Raw genomic sequence first — 17254 nt, forward strand, 5'->3', positions numbered from 1 at the left:
TATCGGCCGAAACCTGCATTTTAATGGTACTCTTGACAATGTTGAGATTGGTGTTTCTGCCATCGTGGATGCTGTCCGTCTGCCCCTGGCAGTGCTGCAGAGCCACACGTTCAACGCCGAAGGATTTTCAGAAGTTGTTTGTTGCAAATGCAACTTCAGAGTTTTACCTGTGATGGCCCTGCTTTCTCATACAGTCCTACCGCTCTTTGGCTTTGCGTAGTTGTATAGGAAGTTGCTGTACGTGGACTTAGCGTTTCATTGTGTTCCTTAAGAAGTAGAGCCAGAGATGATCTTCTCTGGTCATTGTTATACTAGAGTTGTCATGTTCTCTTGAAGACTTTTGTTTCTAATTGCCTCAGTGTTTATTAGCAGAGCCTTCCATCATTTTTTAATATATAAACTTGTCCGTTCTTTCACTCTGCTCACTCCTTTCATCTCTCAAAGCTGCAGAACATGGCTGATGGCCTTGACAGCCTTTCATTCATGTTAAGATTACAAATTACCTTCATTAGGTTCCTTGTGGAGTATGCCATTTATCAAGTAGGACCTGGGAGGCAGTATTAATTGAAGCTTTGCAAGAAAATAAGTCAACTTTGTCAGCTTCAGGATACTGTTGAAGGTGGCTGTTGCCGAGCTCATCTACACCTTCACCTTTAGTCTGTACTGTGGAAAGCTACAGTGCTTTATACTGCACTGTATATAATTATGTCTATTGGTGCAACCTCTGACATAACCAAGGGAGAGGCTTGCCTCATCTCATGCTCTCTCTTCAAATCCTATTGTGGGGAAAGTATAGTTAGAACATCAGTGTATCGTAACCCAAAAGTATTGTGCAAGTGCATGAACAATTTTAAGAGGACAAGACACTGAACCAGATTTACTGTGGTGGTGAACTGCAGTGTTTCGGTGTTAACTCCAGCGGGCGGACAGAGTTGTTTTATTCTGCTGTAACGTGAACCTGTTTGAAAAGAACCATCTCTCATAAAGGGGCTGATTTAAAAAACAAGAAAAAAATAAAAACCCAAAACAAAAAAATAAATGAAAGATTGTTCTTTTGAAATTTGCAGACTATGTATCCTTGGAAAATAGCTTATTTTTTGATCCCCAGTAGCAGGTTATTTGACTTTTTGTCGTAATTATGATGGAGAACCTGCAGTTCAGCTTACCGTGGGGGCATACTCGTGACAGAGATGCTGGCATCGTTGAAGCCTGTATTTGTGAGCCTCATCAAAGCGCTTGCAAGTGACAGATTAGGCGCAATTTCAGAAGATGCAGTGCTAACTGCAGTAAGTTCTCCTGAAGCTGGCAGATGTTCTTGCCATTGGCCTTTGTGACATTAGAGCTACCAAAATCCTCTTCATAAACCATCAGCTTTTCGACAGTTGTTAACGATATAGGGAATAGTGAAGGTATTGGGGAGAACAGTTTTGGGGACGAAGGTACAGTTTCGGGGACGTTGAGAAAGCTCTTACCGGGTGAGCCTGTTTCCTCCTCTGGCTGTTTAGCAGATCTCTCCTTCGGTATTTACTCTAATGTTTGCAAAAACAGATAGCTCGTTGGGAGAGCACAGCCCCACTGAACTGGAGACAGAAAACCTGAATAAACAAACATGTGCCGCAGATTAGTAAGAACATCTGTAGTTTTTATATTGTTTTGAGAACACATACCACATAGCTTTTCATTTCTTACGCTTTTCTAGTTTCTCCCTTTCTTTCTGTCTTTCTCTTTTCTTCTTCTTTTTAAATATATTGCTAATAAAGGTTGGAGGTAGAAAGCACAGCTGGACTCTGCATGACATGCCACTGTTTAATTTCTAGCTCGGAGGATGAGAAGAAGAGTAGTTTTATTGTATGCTAGAAGAGAATAAAGCCACATGCAAATTCCAGCCATGAACATCTGTTTCCTCTTTATGTGAAAGAATCCTCATATTTTGAAGGGAATCCCAGTTTTGAAGGGACTGATGAGTTTTTTTTGTTGTTGTTTTTTTTCCTTCCCCTTCTCCTCCCCCCATTCTCTCTTCTTTTCTTTGCGACTCCTTCAGCATGCCCTCCCTGCTGTCTGGCTGCTGAGTTTCCTTCTGGAAGATGTCAGCTTGCAATTTAGCATCACATATTGAATGGGGGAATTTTGAATTACTTAAAAATGCTGTGTTATAGTTATGAAGAGTGTTACCACTACCTCTGTTTTCCATGCTGATGCATTTCTATGGCTCTAGTTATAAGCTCCTTCTTAAATTTTTCTTATTTAATTAAAGAGCATTCGGTGAGACTTTCTCTGTTCTGAGATAAATCTCTAGTACGTGCAAGTTGGTATTTTTTTAGAATTGGAGATTTGTTTTTCTATTTTGCTGGCTGCGAAGTGCAACTGTTTCTAGAAGCCACTTATAAAAAATAATCTTTTTAAATCCTTCTGTATGAAGAGAATTAAGTAGATCTGTAAAAATAAAAAGGATCTGCAACATTTGCTACATTAAGTTAGGTATCAGGTGCTAAAGAATGCAGGGGCCAGAGTAACTGACAATTTCACTAACCTATAAAACATTTTAGAATAATGATTTACAGCTGTCTGGGAGCTTTACACTTTTTTTTTTAGTGTAAGATTTGACTGGGCTGAACAAACAGCACAGTTATATAACATCAAGCCAGACATGAGAACTGGTACTCTCTGTCTATTTTACATGAACGTCAAATGAGAGGTTGGTGGAGCTCGCCAGGGTTTCATATTTGCTGGCAGAAAGTTACCCACATGTGTGGACCACATTTTCATTGTTGCCTTAGCCTATTTCAGGCACAAATATCGCTGCCTGGCAGGGTGTGATTCTGTTCATTGCTGAAGAGCTTTTCTTTTAAAAAGAAGAATGTGAAATGGAATCAAATGGTAAATGCTGCAACTGTTCAAATTGAGAATCGTCCCCAAACTGAGAGATTTTTGTCACATCTGTCATGGTAGAGGAATAAAGGCTCACATGACATCTAAAGACATTTTCATTGTTGGATGAATTACACTTGCAGAGATGCTTCTTTTTGCATATATTAATCCTACTTTTGGGCGTAGGCTGTTTAGTCTGGTTTCTTAGGGAAACTGGGCTTATGCAAGCAGGGTGTTTGCACACATGAGCGCGCACCAGTGTGTACAGCCCAGCCATTTCTTCCTGCCCAATACCCTCTGGTCCTGTTGGCCACAGAAATGTGGCAGAAAGGCAGAGGCTGCAAAGAGAGATTTAAGGTCACATACGCTTCTTAAAAATAGGTGCATGAGGGGAGAGTAGAAGTAATTTGGGGGTTTGAGGGAAGGCCTGCAATGTGAACCCAACTTTTAACAAGGGCTGCGGGACTGGTATCGCAGAGAGCTGTGATGACGATCCTGGCCACGGGAAGAATGCTGATCTCGGCATGTAAATTTTTAGGCTTCGGAGAATCTAATGGCGAAAAAGAAACCTGCGGGAAGCCAGACCGCCTTTAGTTCCCCTGCCCATGAGACTGCTTGTGTGGGTTTTGTTTTAAATCAGGATGTTGTCAAGCAGGCTAGGATGGAGACTTTGATTTTAGGAGATGGAGAACATTTCTTGTTAGGATCTTCTGGATGCAAGTGAAGGTGCTTCGTTGTTTGGTTTTGGTCCGTTCTTGTTTGTTGGTTTTTGTAAGCTTTCAAATTCTATTAAAGTCTGATTTATGAAAATTGAGGTCCTTATCTTGCAGACATCCCAGGGAGGATGGAGCCTCGTGGCTGTATAGGTCCCACTGACCTGCATCCTAACCTTTTCCAGTGATTTTTGGTAGGCCGTGTGTTTCAGCATCTTCTGGGACTCATGGGGAAGTGAAAGCGATAATACCCATCCAGTTCTGATTCCCGCTGAGCAGGACACAGAAAACAAACAGCACTAACGCTGGAAATCAAACAGCAGTTGTGAACAAATTTCTTCTTTGACTGAAATGCCGCTAGCTAGCAATGGAGATAAAAAAGGGTTTTTTGTCAAAAGCTTCCCTTGTCTTATTAACAGCTGCATAGTTTTACCACTCATACACAAGTATAGAAAAGCAACTGAGACTGTGTATTTGAAAGCTTGTTTTGTTTGGTATACAGCTGGATATAGAGCATTTCCTTTTCTCTTTTTAACAAATTTGAAGCAAATGTAGTGGGTATCGTTTCTTTTTCCCCCCTATTTTTTGGCCTAGATAATAGAATATTATGTTGCTTTTCATTTTACATTGCAAAGAAATCATGCCATTTAACTCCAGTTCAACAATGATGCAGCAGCATGTGTGTGTATATATATATATCTTCTCATAAATATATTACTGCACATTACTGTCAAATAGCTGGACTTTTTCACCCAGTATTGAAAACGAAATTTAATTGCTACACTAGAGTTTCAAGGCCCTGATAAATAAGAGCCATGTTTGACCTTTATTGTGAGGCTTTGAGATGCCACCAGGGATATTGCTCATTGTTCAAGATGACAAACTTCCTCTGAGATTTCAGTTTGTCAGCTCAATGTACAGCAGTGACATTGATTTCTTCTCACTGCCATTTCCTGCCTGAATAGATAACAAATTTTCTGTGGCAGGTGTCTGTCAAGCTTAGTTTTGCCTGGCAGATTAACTTAATAGACTCATTTATTAATCATTAGTCGCTACACAGTGAAGCAGACAATACTCTTTAACTCTTGTGATGTTGAATAGTTGTACCATTTCAAACTTCCTTTGTATAGCTTGAATTTAGATTTAATAAGCTGCTCATATCTCTATACTGAATGTTTTTAATCTGCTGTTACTCATGTTACAAAGAGTAAAGATTTATGCATTAGCTAAGTATGACCCATTTTGAGTGTCTACTACTTCTCATGACAAAAGCTGCACATTTGCTTTCTAAGACTAATCAAATAACACACAAACTACGAAAACAATGCAAATAAGTGAAAATCTAACCCAACATGTATCATGTTTGAGGACATGAAGATAAGATTAGGGGAAGAAAATAGATAGTTGGAAGGAGGTTTAAAATTGGGGCTGACTGGCTGTTGAAGTGGGGGAGATAATGGAGAAGCATTTAGCAAGGGGCAAAACAGAGCTGCAGATGCAGCTGTAGTACAGTTCTGGCACAAGTTAGTATTGCCATGGGGACTCCTTCCTCCGACATGTCTTGAGACAGAGAACAGGGCTGGAGATAGTGAAGGCAGGATGAGTACCAGACGTGGACATTGGACAGGGCTTGTCGGAGTGGTGAAGGAGTAGGAAGAGACAGAAGAATTTAGCAGTGAGACTGGAGGAGGAAGAAACTCCAAGAAAGGCAAAACCATGAAAAGTAGTGGCTTCTTGTTGTCCCTCTCTGTTTTCTCATCCCTTTCTTAATGGGTGAAAACTAATTACATGTGTTAGCCCTGTACAGCCTACAGAGCTAAAGGAGAAGTACGTTTGCTTTTCTCCTGTGTGTTAGGAGGGTTGGTTATGAGGCATTTATCAGGGCAAAAGCAGTGAAGGAGCTGGAAATGCACAGACACTGCTGGGGATGTGTGGCAGAACTAATGAGCCTAGCTAGAGATGAGACTACTGTTGGACAGAACCAACTCTCATTATAGGTGATGAGTGAGGGGAGAACCACAAAGCTTCTCCTGTGAGTTTTGGCTGTTTACAACCTGCTTTTAATTCTCAGCGGATCCTCTTAATCTGAGATCACTGGGAGATGTTCAAAAAAGTTTCCCTCTGCTGTTGATGCCTCATTTGCAAAGCCCTGCTTAGAGCAGAACTGGTTTATAAGCCCATCATTTGTGAGAGTGTGTATTACTGAAGATGATTCTTCGCCAGCGTGTTACTTGAACCATCCTGATGGCTCTCTTGGCGAGGAGTCAAGCCAAGAATGTCCCTGCACTAGATCATACTGCTTATTGCTCTTCTAGGCCACCCTGGTAACGATACATTAACCTCTCAGCAGGGAATGCGATAAACAAAGTAAAACTGCTGTAGTGAAACCAGTCATTTAATGGCAGCATACATAAAGTGTCCTTAAAGATTTGTAAATGTAATAAGCTGCAGTTCACTACTGAACAATAACTGTTCCTAATTTAGCCAGTCAAGAAACATGCCAACCTAATTTGCTTTTGTAACGTTGTGTTTTTTTTCTTTTTTCTTTTCCCACCTTCTCTCCAGATTCCTTTCTCTCTGGTACAGTTTCCACTCTGGGAATCCTTAAAGGTAAGTCCTCTTTAATGACAGAAATATGTTATGTATCCCACAAAGGCTTTCTGTGGTAATTTACCTAGCTTGGTTATCACGTTCATGGACACAGTGCAGAATCAACAAGTATGTACCAAGCTGCTTGTGCATGTCAAGGTCTTTTGCATGAATATTTGAAAAATAACAGGAATCATCTAAACCTTGATACGTGGCATGCAGACCAAATTTTACTCCCCAACATGCCAGAAATCTTATTTGCTGCCCTAGTTAATTTTATTGATTGAAGTAGAGTGGGAGCCATTTGAATTGCGTGATATTATGTTATTATGATTTAAATTTTTTAGCATTTCAGTCTTAAAGGTAACAGGAGTTGTGACTGGTGCAGAGAAAACTGACGGAGCCTGTTTTTGTAGACAGGGAGAGACTCTTAGTATATCACTGACAAGCTATTTTGATTGGCTTTGTATACTTTATTTGAAAAGTCATTTAAAGAAGGTGTCAGTCGGATGATATTTTAATAAAGCAGTCTTTCAGAATGATGCACTGTTCTCCCACCTGCTGGTTGCTTTGTTTATCATGGACAGAGTCACGGTCTAGTGTTTGGAGCACAGAGCTGGATTTGAAGCTGTGTAATTTCTCAGTCCCTCTGTTTTCCCTTTAAATGGTGATGCTGGTTACTTACTCACTGCAAAAGGATAAAGGACGGCCAGAGTTTTCTGTTTTTTCTGGTGCTTTGAGATCCTGGGTTGGAAGCACAGAAAACTATTGCAGAACTTTAAAAGCACTGTGGCAAAATGTAATATTTATAAGAGAGGAGGGTAGGGAGAGAGAAATTGTCTTTTTGTTAAGGTGCTGGGCTTCTGAGAAAGTCTGCCTTAAAGCATGATCAGCTGTTTTCTAGCAAAATGGTAGGCAGAGGCAGCAGCAGTACTGGCTCCCTGGGTCGGCTCAGCAAAGTGCACGGGCCCTCTCCCCAGAGGAGGCAGATCCAGAGCAGATCCAGTTTGCATTCAAACATTTAGTGCTTTCCGGAGAGAGCAGAAGTTGTGCTGGTGGTTTTGGTGATGTGGATGCTTGCTCCCTTGGAGCTTGCTTGAGCCTTCAGAATAATTCCCCATAAATGCTGAACAGCTGTCAGCCGTTAACTATTTGTCTTTCACTACCAGCCACTCTACAGCATATACTGTGCGTTGCATTGCCGGGTCTTTGCTCTGTTTTGCCCTCAGAGGCTGGAGGCTTGGCTTCATGCCTTCCTCCTCCTTACCCCGGCATTCCAGCACCCCTGCAGATGCTCTCCACCAGGACCCAAACTGGGAAGAGGTGCTGAGAAGGACGGGAACTGCTGGCAGACTTCCTCGCCCCTTGCTGCTCCTAGTTAGGGAGGTTGGCTTTACGTTCTCCTTGGTGCTTGTACGCTCCTTGTTGTGTCGGAGGGTAGGAAAATCCCCAGAGCTGCATGGCCCTGCTCTTCTCGGGCCATGTCTTCCCACTCTTGAAGGTTGTGAAAACAGCTAGTCTTTTCTCTGTGTGGCAGAGGTTGTGCTGGGGGGATGAGCCCATGCTCTGAGCATTAGCATCTAGAGGCTTCAGTGGGAGTCCAGTACCCTATGCTCCACCGGCATTCATGGAAAATAAAGGCTGCCCCAAAGAGCTGGCACTTCAAATGTAAGGGGAGTCCACAGGTAGGAGGAGCGTGAAATACGGACATGAGCATGCATAAAGCCTAGCTGGATTTTGTAGGTCCTTCATGTGCTCAGCCTGATGCAATATCTGGGCATTGTCCCATTGCACGGGGTAGCTTCGGCTACCTTATTAGGAATCTGTTTCCCTGCCAGTGTCTAGGAATGGCTTTCTGTAAACTCTGCCGCAGTGATGCTGCCGTGACCTGCTGAATATTAGTGCAGCAGCCTGCTTTGGGAGCCAGAGATGGCAGAACTTAAAGAGAAAAAGTGCAGTGTTCTCTCCAAAACCACATAAAACGGCAACATCGTGGAGTTGTTTTCAGAATGTAAAGTTGTTGTAACTAATGTTCCTGTAGCTGTGGCAATAAAATATATTGTTTAAAGTGCAGGCTTAAGGAAGACAGTTTGAATTTAGCTAGCTAAGAGAGTGAGTCACTAGAATGAGACCTCATGTTTAATCTAAAGAAGTGAGTGCAGATCTGAAGAAAAATCGAATTGGGTTAGTTTGTTCCATGGAGAAGTTGCAATATATTCTTCTGCATATGGAACTGAGAGTAGAAATCTGCAAAAATCAATCTCGCATGCTTCAGTCACTTTGTTTCAGCACATAGAGGGAGCTCAGGGTTTGTCACATCAAAGCCAGGCAATGAAAGTGGCATACGTTTTATTTAGCTGAATTAAGCTCTTAGAAAGCTCTTAGCTCTTACTGTCTTACCCTGACAGTACAACAAAGGTTGAAAGATGTTATGGCCCCATCAACTGGGAGAACATGGCCAGCAGCATCACTAGCAGTACGAGTGATGGTAGGGCTTCTCGCTGGTGCTTTGAACCGAGAGACAGTAATTAAGATGAGGTGGGAATGCAAAGGATGAGAGACGAACAGTGCAGATCCCAAACACGGAAGGGTTAACTGAAGCTGGTGGTTTGATAATGTCTAAGGGACTCTTCTGCACTGTATTAATGGGATTACTTGGGAAGATAAATGCTGAAATAGTTATGCATTAAATATGTGGTGTTCATCTCACAGAGGAGAACAGTTCAAGCGTTGTGTCTGGGTGATTTTTATAGCCTTTGGTACAATGTTGTATAAACTGGTGGATAGTTGACTCAGTCTTATACTTCTCTGAGCAAGCTAATCACCTTAAGAATAAGGAAAAAATACCTTTCCGCTGTAAAGGACAGTTAGTGAGGCACATGGAAGAAGAACAGAATTTCCTTTTCCTTCCTGTATGTGCTGACTGCAGCCAGCAGAAGGGTGTTAGGCTTAAAGAAGCCTAATAAAGGCTAGTCATAGGCAGCAGATCAGGTGCTTCCACATCCCTTTTTGTCTCTCTGCTTTGCTCCAAGCAGCTATTCGTTATGGTTCCAGCTGGCTTTAGCCACATAGTTTACAGGCACAGTTTTCTTCTGCTTGTGAATGTAGAGCAGCTGTCCTATGTGAGAATAAACTTGCATACCATGCACTAATGTAAAGTGAGTTAGAAAAAGGAGAGAGATATCACTGGGCTATTAAGATCACTTAAACTGTGGGTGCTGGTAAAGGGGGTATTGCAGTGATTAACAAGAAGTAGATATTGCTCCTTATAGTCTTTATTTCCAGTTACATAGGTTAGCAACTCTTTTCTTAGATCACAATGACTTAAGAAGCAACAGTAAAGAAATTATGGTGATTTTAATTAAAAAAAAAAACAAACTTTTATATTTATTTTGATATAGCATCCACTGATGGTATGTGTGTTTTACATATGTCCTTTCCCTTCCCAAGGTTCAAAAATATAGCAGTTTGTCTGTCTTTTTTTTTTTTTTTCAATTTAGGCACAGATTATTGATATAAATCAAGAGCGAGAAGGAAATTGTATTATGATATATTAGATATCAGGACAGATGTTGTAATTCTCTGTAGGGTGATCTAGTATAGTGCTTCCCTGTCTTTGCAGCCCAGGCCGTACTTCACTCGGCTAAAACAACTTCTCAGAGTTCAGGAAGAGAAGGGGTGCTTCAAGTCTCATTCTCTGCCTGTAACACCAACCTGGGAGAAGCACCCTGGCTGATTACCCTTGCAGCAGTTTGGTCAGATTTAGGCTCTCTTAGATGGGACTAATGCTTCTGAGCCCATGTCAAAGCCAGCCAGCCAAGAAGAAAGACGGCAGAACGTAGGTGCGGTATGCTTCTCAAACCCCAGCTGAGCCCGTTGCCGTCCATATCAGTTCTAGTTTTGGAATAATGTTGTAAAATATAGTTCCCTTGCATATTGCCCTGGAATTTCCAGGGTGTCTCTGTAACTTGCTTTGGAAATACTGTATTTGTTTTCTTCATTGTGGAAATTTCAGATTACAGGACTGCATTTTTGAAGTGAAATTTTTGTGAGTTATAGGGAGTTTAGCCCATCCCTCTTGCTTTACTCTGCTGCAGGGAGTATATAGTCTTCACTCAGATGAGTATAGCACTATGAAGTCCATCCCTTCTGCATTAGCTTACGTTCTGCTCTGTTTAGGGGGTTTTATTCCATAATTCTAATCATAATTTCTGAGCACCTACCAGCAGCATGTAAGAGATTTATTCATTTGTTCCATGTTCCATTTTATCCCATAACTTGTCTGAGGAAGACAACTTAAATATCTGTTTTAGGGATACTGCAGAAATGTGGAGCATCAGTTTGTTCAACAAAATAGGAATTTTGAAAAATCAGAATCAAGAACCCACTGGCTAGTTTGAGTGCAGCAACATCTCTTCAAAAATGCCTGCTTCTTATGGCTAAGTGGAAATGATCAGCTGAAAATCTGGGTGTCCCTAGGACAACAATGCTTTGTATAAGATGAGCCCTTCTCTTAGGTGAAACAAGGCTCAGTCCTCTTGGTTTTCATATTTCTTCTTGTTGGCTGTTGTTTCAGAGCCAGTAAGAGTTGCTCCAAAACAGCCGTAAATGGAGAATGCTTTCTTTATAGACCAAATGTATTGTATGTCTGTAGAAAGGCTCTGGTAGTCAGTGAGAAACGAAGGAGCAGATAGGGCAGGAGGATATAGATCTCAAATGAGTGTAATTGAAAAATAAGGTGGTTTTATTTTTCAAAAGAGGAAAAACAAACCTAATATGGTGGGAACCTTTTGTGTTTTCCATTAGACACGTCCGATTCTGAGATGAGACACTTGCACATTGCTAAGAGTATGTAATGTCAGGGTCATGCTGACTTCACCCTCCAGAACGTGTGCCAAAGAATGCTGCTCTTGCACATGCAGCCTCTCTAGGAGGGCTGTCACAGACTGTGCTGCTTGGCTGGCCTGGGTCCTGGAAGGCAAGAGAGAAATCTTGGACTGAATACACTGAAGGTGAAGATCTGGCTCTTCTGGCACTGAATGGAGCCAGAATTTTCCTCTTAGTCTTAGTGATGGGCAAAACCCAAAGCTCTTAGACTTTTTGCAGTTATACTGTACTTACATAATTCTTTTTCATTGGTTTTAGCCATAAGATGAGTTTGCTCAAAGCTCTAATCTCTCAAATTAGCAGGTGTTTTTACAAAGAGATGTATTTGGTTGCACCTTCAGAGTCTATTGCTGGAGAGACGGAGCTGAGATACATGGGCAGGTCTCTCTTGTGGGATTTTGCAATGACTGTGGTGGCATGTGATAGCAGCGAAAGGCCCTGAACAAGCAGAGGGTTGCTTCAAGAGAAGCAACTGAATAGTACGTGCAGGCACATTGCCACCCTGTGAAATGAGCAGGGCATCACAGCAAGGGAAATGGGGAGAGTCCAGCTGTTCCTCCATGAGGCTGAGTGGTGACAGAAGGATGGTTGGGTCGGAACAGGAGGTCTCTGCGTTTGTTCCTAAGCTGGTTTCTCTCCACATGGTGGAGAACAGGCTTGGGACTGGGTTTACTCATACTCGGGCCCCTTCTTTTCTCTCTAGGTTCAGCCATTGTTTAACCTAGGCACAAGGGACCCGTGTTGAAAATGAACAGAGCTTGGGAAACTTGCTGGTGGACTGGGCTCTAGATCTGCGTGAAGGCACTGGGCACACGTGCTCATTTGCTTGGTCCTCTCGGTTCTCCCCTCCAGGACGGTCTGCTCCTGGGGGCCTCTCAGGTGGCCTGGTTCTCAGTGTAGGGTGCGAAAAAGTCTGGTTGCGAGGGTGGGCTCAGACCTGCTTGTAATTGTCAGTGCAGAAGTACTTTTAAGACGTACCCTGAGGCATGCTATGCAAGGACCGCTTAGTGGGTTTCCATCTTGTTTGGAGCTCATTGCACCTGATTTTTAAAGTTAATAAGAATGAAAAGCTTACAGAATGCTTCTGCCCAGGCAGCTGGGGTCCTGAGCAGTAATACGTGTTTATAACTCCACCATTGAAACAATAAACCACGTGCTATTTCCCTCCTAAAATTTACAATCGAACCTGTTGCTGTTTAACAGAATAAGTAGAAAATAGAGGAATGTAGCCAAACTGGGCCTAAAATGGCTTTCCCTGCTCTAGGTGACAGCTTTCCTTTTTTCCTGGAGAAGTGGTCTAGTATTTCTTTTCTGCTATGCTCAGCTGCATATAAGTCAATAGTAAATGAAACCCAGGCACAGCTTTAAACCCATTTCCTTGCACGCAGCGTAATAAGTGTTTTACCATACCTCGCTCCCTCTTTGAGTAACGATCAGGCTGATTTAAGGATTAAGTCCTAATGGTTAAATAACGCTAACGTGTCTGCCATTTGCTTAGGTGCTGTATCACGAAAACAGATTTGCACTGCGGCGTTTCAAGGCGTGATGTAACTTGCAGCCAGTGCGGAGCGCGCATTCCTTTAGCATAACGGCTGCATTTTTCTCACAAAAGAACAATGTAGCCAACAGCTGTTCAGCAAACAGCCCTCACTTTATTAGTGTCACAATAACTGTCATTCAGAGAGCCTTTAAGCACAGTCAAAGGAATGCTCCCCGCCATCTGCACTGAAGAGCAAGAAACAAATGCAATCATTACTTACAGCGCTGCAGACACGTCTGAAAAAGTCAGATGGCCTTGGATCGTCAATGCGCCATTTGAAACAGCAGAAGTAAAACAGACTCGCGCAGTTTATAGATACAGGGCTGGATTGTGATGCTCTTGATCGTGCTTAGACCATGAGCAGTTCTCTGGAAGTCACTGAGCCTGCCAGTGATGTCTGGGGATGTTTTTGGTAGAATATAGACGTAATCAGTGTAGAGGGCTCACCATTTGACTCAGATATTTTCTTCTTGACGAAGAATCTTCCAAGTCCCATATAATTCTTCCATGTAGTTTATTCACACAAGCCTACATGGAGCACATATTTATTAACAGGTAATAGCAGTGCACCTGCTCAGGGAAAGTTGTTCTGACTTTGAAGTGATTTTTTTAAATTGCTTTTTCCTTCCCAGACACACAACTGTCCCTTCACACTGTGGAGGCTGAGAGTGTCTGGCATATTATGCTCTGCCTTGCCATGGGAACACTGGTTTCGAGACAATTTTCTTTAACCAGCCTTTTAGCACATCCATTTTGATTTACATTCAAATGGGTCACAGACATCAATGCAGTATTATATGGGGAGAAAAAGGGAATGAAACGCTTTTAACATGAAAAATATGCTGTTGCATGTAGGCCAGCTTTTGTTCTCTTTCTCTCAATTTATCTGGGATTTGGGTGGGTTTAAGTTCTAGGGCCAAATTCACTGCTGGCATAAGCGAACACAACTCCATTAGTGTGATAGCAGTCTCAACGTTTATGTCAACAGTGAACTTAGATCACTGAATTTTTCCCATGTTAGGGCTTGCATGTTTCCTGCAAGATAATATACACATGTACTGCACATATGCTGCACACATGCGCATAAAAATTCACTGGGGAGGACGTTTGGCTCATTGCTTTTCCACTTTATGTGTAGAAATTGCAATCTGCTTATGAATTTTTTGCTTCTCCTATAGCTAATGTGCCATGCATCTGTAAGGACCAGCCATGCAGAATGCCACGTTGCAAATAAAATACCTAGTAGCAAAGGCAAGCATGAAGAACGCTTTTTTTTTTTTCCTCCGTCTGCAGGATTATGCATACACACAAATCAATATGATTAATTCAGAGAGTTTTTTCCACTCTCTGTTATCATGAAGTTGAACACTGCCTGGAACAGAGGGGTGCATAGAAATACTACAGATGCTTATCACTGGAGTGAATTTTAATATTTACTCAGCTGCAGACCTAAAGTTTGGAGTATGCCATGAGCCCTGCTTCCCTCTTAATGGCTGAAGAATAATAAGGCATCTGCCTTAGAGGGATCTCATTCTCTCCAATGCTTATTGCAGCTTTTGGGATATTGGTTTGGTCATCAGGTGCAAGAGAACGATGCGAGTGTTGCACTTGCCCAGTGTCACCACAGCCTGGGGGTCCTGAACATATAAACCAAGACCCCGCTGTGCTGCAAGCACAAAGGCAAAAGGTGATCTCTTCCCCAAATGCTTACCACAAATGTAAAGCAAAGATGGCAGGCACATAGGTAAGAAGTTATGTGAGCTAGTAAAAAATTATTGGCCAGCTTGAGGCCAACTGTCCTCAACATATGTGTAGCCTCGTCAGTGCCATGCTTCTGTGGGCACCATAAAATTCTTCCCATATTTAAAAGAGATAATCTTTTCTTTTTTTTGTTTGTTATTTAGAGATTGAAAGGATTTTGATATATCCTAACACTGACTATTTCAAAGTGCCTTCTGCTGAGTAAAGTGTGGTGTCCAAGTGCTCTTATATTCTCATATTAAAAGAGCTAAATAATGGTCGTGATGAGAAATAGAAGACAGTGGCCTATGGGATGGAATGAGATGTGATCAGGAGAAAGAAAAGTTTTACTCTTCTTTCACTACTTACATATAAATCTGAACTCTCCTCTGCAAACATTGTCCCTGTGAATACTTGGAAATCTGCGTTCAGGCTTCCCGCTGTGTCCGACCCCTTGGGGACACACTCGCTGTATTGCTTTACACGGTGCAGCAATGCACAGCGAGTTTTACATATATATCACATAAGAGTGTTTACAAAAAAAATTAGCATGTGATTGAGCTGGGAAGCTGCAGAGGGCCCCAACTGTACAAGTTTCCATGCGCTTCAGCCAGAAGATTTATTTCCAATTTGTTATTCATAAGGGAAGAGCGAGAGATTGGGATGGGGTCCTTTGAAGTGGGAAACAAAGTCTTCTATTCAGCCTTCAGCCTAATAGAATACACATGACACAGGCTTGGCATGGCGGCCTGCTTTCATGTAATGTGCTTGCTGTCGTTTTGCTTTCCTAGGCTGCGAATACTAGTGGGAACGGGTATTGCCCAGAAAAAGTCTCATTATCTCATGCTGCCTTCTGTAGGACAAGCCTAGGGTAATCAGGTGGGAACTATTTGTGGGGAGGGGGGAACCAGGCTGATCAAATTGTGGCAATTACGTTGCTAATAATTCCATGTTTATACTGTCATGCTAAAATGACACATGCAGAAAAAGCAGCATAATTAACAGTGCTTATGCCGGCCTTTTGCAGGCACCTCTGCGTGTGCTTAACCAGCTCTGGGGCTCTGAACGGTGAGTCATGAAGCATGGGCTTTAGTGCTGCCTCTGACGCTAATCTGCCGCGTGACCTCAGGCGCATCGCGTTGTATCTCTCCCAGCTCTGCCTGGGCTGAGTGGCACGGTGTACTGAGGCAAAGCTGCTCTGAGCTCCTACAGCATCTAGGGAAGTGGAGCTGTGACCAAGGTACCACGTCACTGCAGATAACAAGCGGTTCTTGAGCAGAAGTTGGTGTTTTGAGGAGGTGTGATAATTGCACTTTTTTTTTTTTTTTTTTTTTTTTTTGAGGAGCAAGGCTCTGGTTTTTACCTGTATTTTCAAGCCTGTAGTAGCTTCTATGCTTTGCTCTGTATTGTGCTAGGTGCAGCCCAAAGTGAAATGTTATAAAGACCTTACAAGCCCATCTTAATGTAAAGCCCTGTCAATTAGCGGGTCCCTGGGCTATAATGTGTGACCTTCAACATGTCAGCTTGGCCCGCAGCATGAGTGTGGTTAGGAAGAACATGGTCCAGGGACTTGCTTGTCCTCTTGGCCCTGTGGCACTCATTCATTTCGGTTTCCCCTCCTTCTGGGCTGCTGCACTCATTCCCCTCTTCTCTGTTTCACATGTTCAGGTCTGGAACTCTGAGTGAATCACCGAAATCAGAGATGGAAAGAAATGCATGAGGTCATCTCAGCTGGCCCTTGCCAATGCAGGATGATTCCCTACAGAACGATCTTGACTGCCTTCTCCAGTCTATTTTTAAATGACTCAAAGGAGAGGGCTTTCCTCTCTTCCCTGGGGAGACTGGCTCCACAGTTCAATAGACCTCACTGTTGGGGAATTTTCTTCCTGTTCTCCAGCCTCAATTCTCCTTTTGCCTAATTTAATTGAACTGTTCCTAACTCCACCCTTCTAAACAATTTTCCATACTGCATGACTCTTGCAATTACCTGTTGTCAATTTGCAAGCTGAACAGATGGAGATTCATCAGTTTGCCTTGCTTGGCAAAGGCTCTTTGTACAGAACTGTACTAGGAAGTCAGGTTCTGTCAGAAACTAGATTTCAGAGCTTCATGCCAACAAATGGGAATGACCTTTTGCTGCTTCTTTGGGCATTGCCATTAACATAAACCCTCTCCTGGCTGAGACCAGGCTGGGCTTCTGGCAAAACCATAGAAGTCTACATTAATGTTCTAGCTTTCCTGTTAGTCCTGCAGCAGATCTTCCGTAGTGGTTTTTGCATAACAAAAGTAGCTGTTCTGAATTCCAGGGTCTGGTTGTAGATGTATACATACTTGGGGAATGTTTAATTAAAAAACCACAGTTGCTCTGTTTCTGTCAAGTGGCCCCAGCACTTAAATTTCTAAATCCCGATTTTCAATTTGAGTTTTCTTAAGCACCTTAAGTTTTATGAGAGCGGGTTTTGAAAATGGGACTTATGCTTTGACAATACTTAGATGTTTTGGAAAACAGCACTCTTTGTCTTATGGGATTTGCGTGTCCTACAGCAGGACCAACTTGCAAGAAAACAGTATGTCCAAAGAGTGTAAGTTATTCCAGAAAAGCAACCTAAGGGTTTGAAGAATTATGAGTCCTTATTTATTTATGAGATGAAAATCAGTTTTTGCTGCGGGTGACAGCAGAATAGCAACGCATGCTGAAAACACCAGGAAAAAGAATGGCTAGCATTAAAGACGCTGAAAGCCCTTTAGTGCTTTCGTAAAGCAGAGCTGCAGCTATTTAGCTGTGGCAAGATACCAAACATCATTGTGGCTGGCCATTGTTTTTTGAACAGTTTGATTTTTAAAACATTCAGCTGAAGTATAACCACCAGCCAAGTTGGAACATGTGAGTTGCAAGGACAGCGCGTTAAATGAAGAG

At 42.4% G+C, this 17254-nt stretch overlaps 1 protein-coding gene across 5 annotated transcripts in view; it reads left to right on the forward strand.

Moving 5' to 3' along the window:
* SLC25A26 (solute carrier family 25 member 26) overlaps positions 1-17254 on the forward strand; it is a 99634-nt gene that overhangs the window by 60190 nt on the left and 22190 nt on the right. For all 5 annotated transcript variants that reach the window (XR_001294335.2, XR_001294336.2, XR_010885398.1 and 2 more), the window contains one exon: positions 6147-6191. Coding sequence is in view for 2 of the 5 variants with exons in the window: in XM_013954896.2 (XP_013810350.2) it covers positions 6147-6191 (45 nt within the window). In the remaining 3 variants the exon portion in view is untranslated. The remainder of the gene's footprint in view (positions 1-6146; positions 6192-17254) is intronic.

Source organism: Apteryx mantelli, chromosome 12 (assembly GCF_036417845.1).
Source record: "Apteryx mantelli isolate bAptMan1 chromosome 12, bAptMan1.hap1, whole genome shotgun sequence".
NCBI classification, from domain to species: domain Eukaryota; kingdom Metazoa; phylum Chordata; class Aves; order Apterygiformes; family Apterygidae; genus Apteryx; species Apteryx mantelli.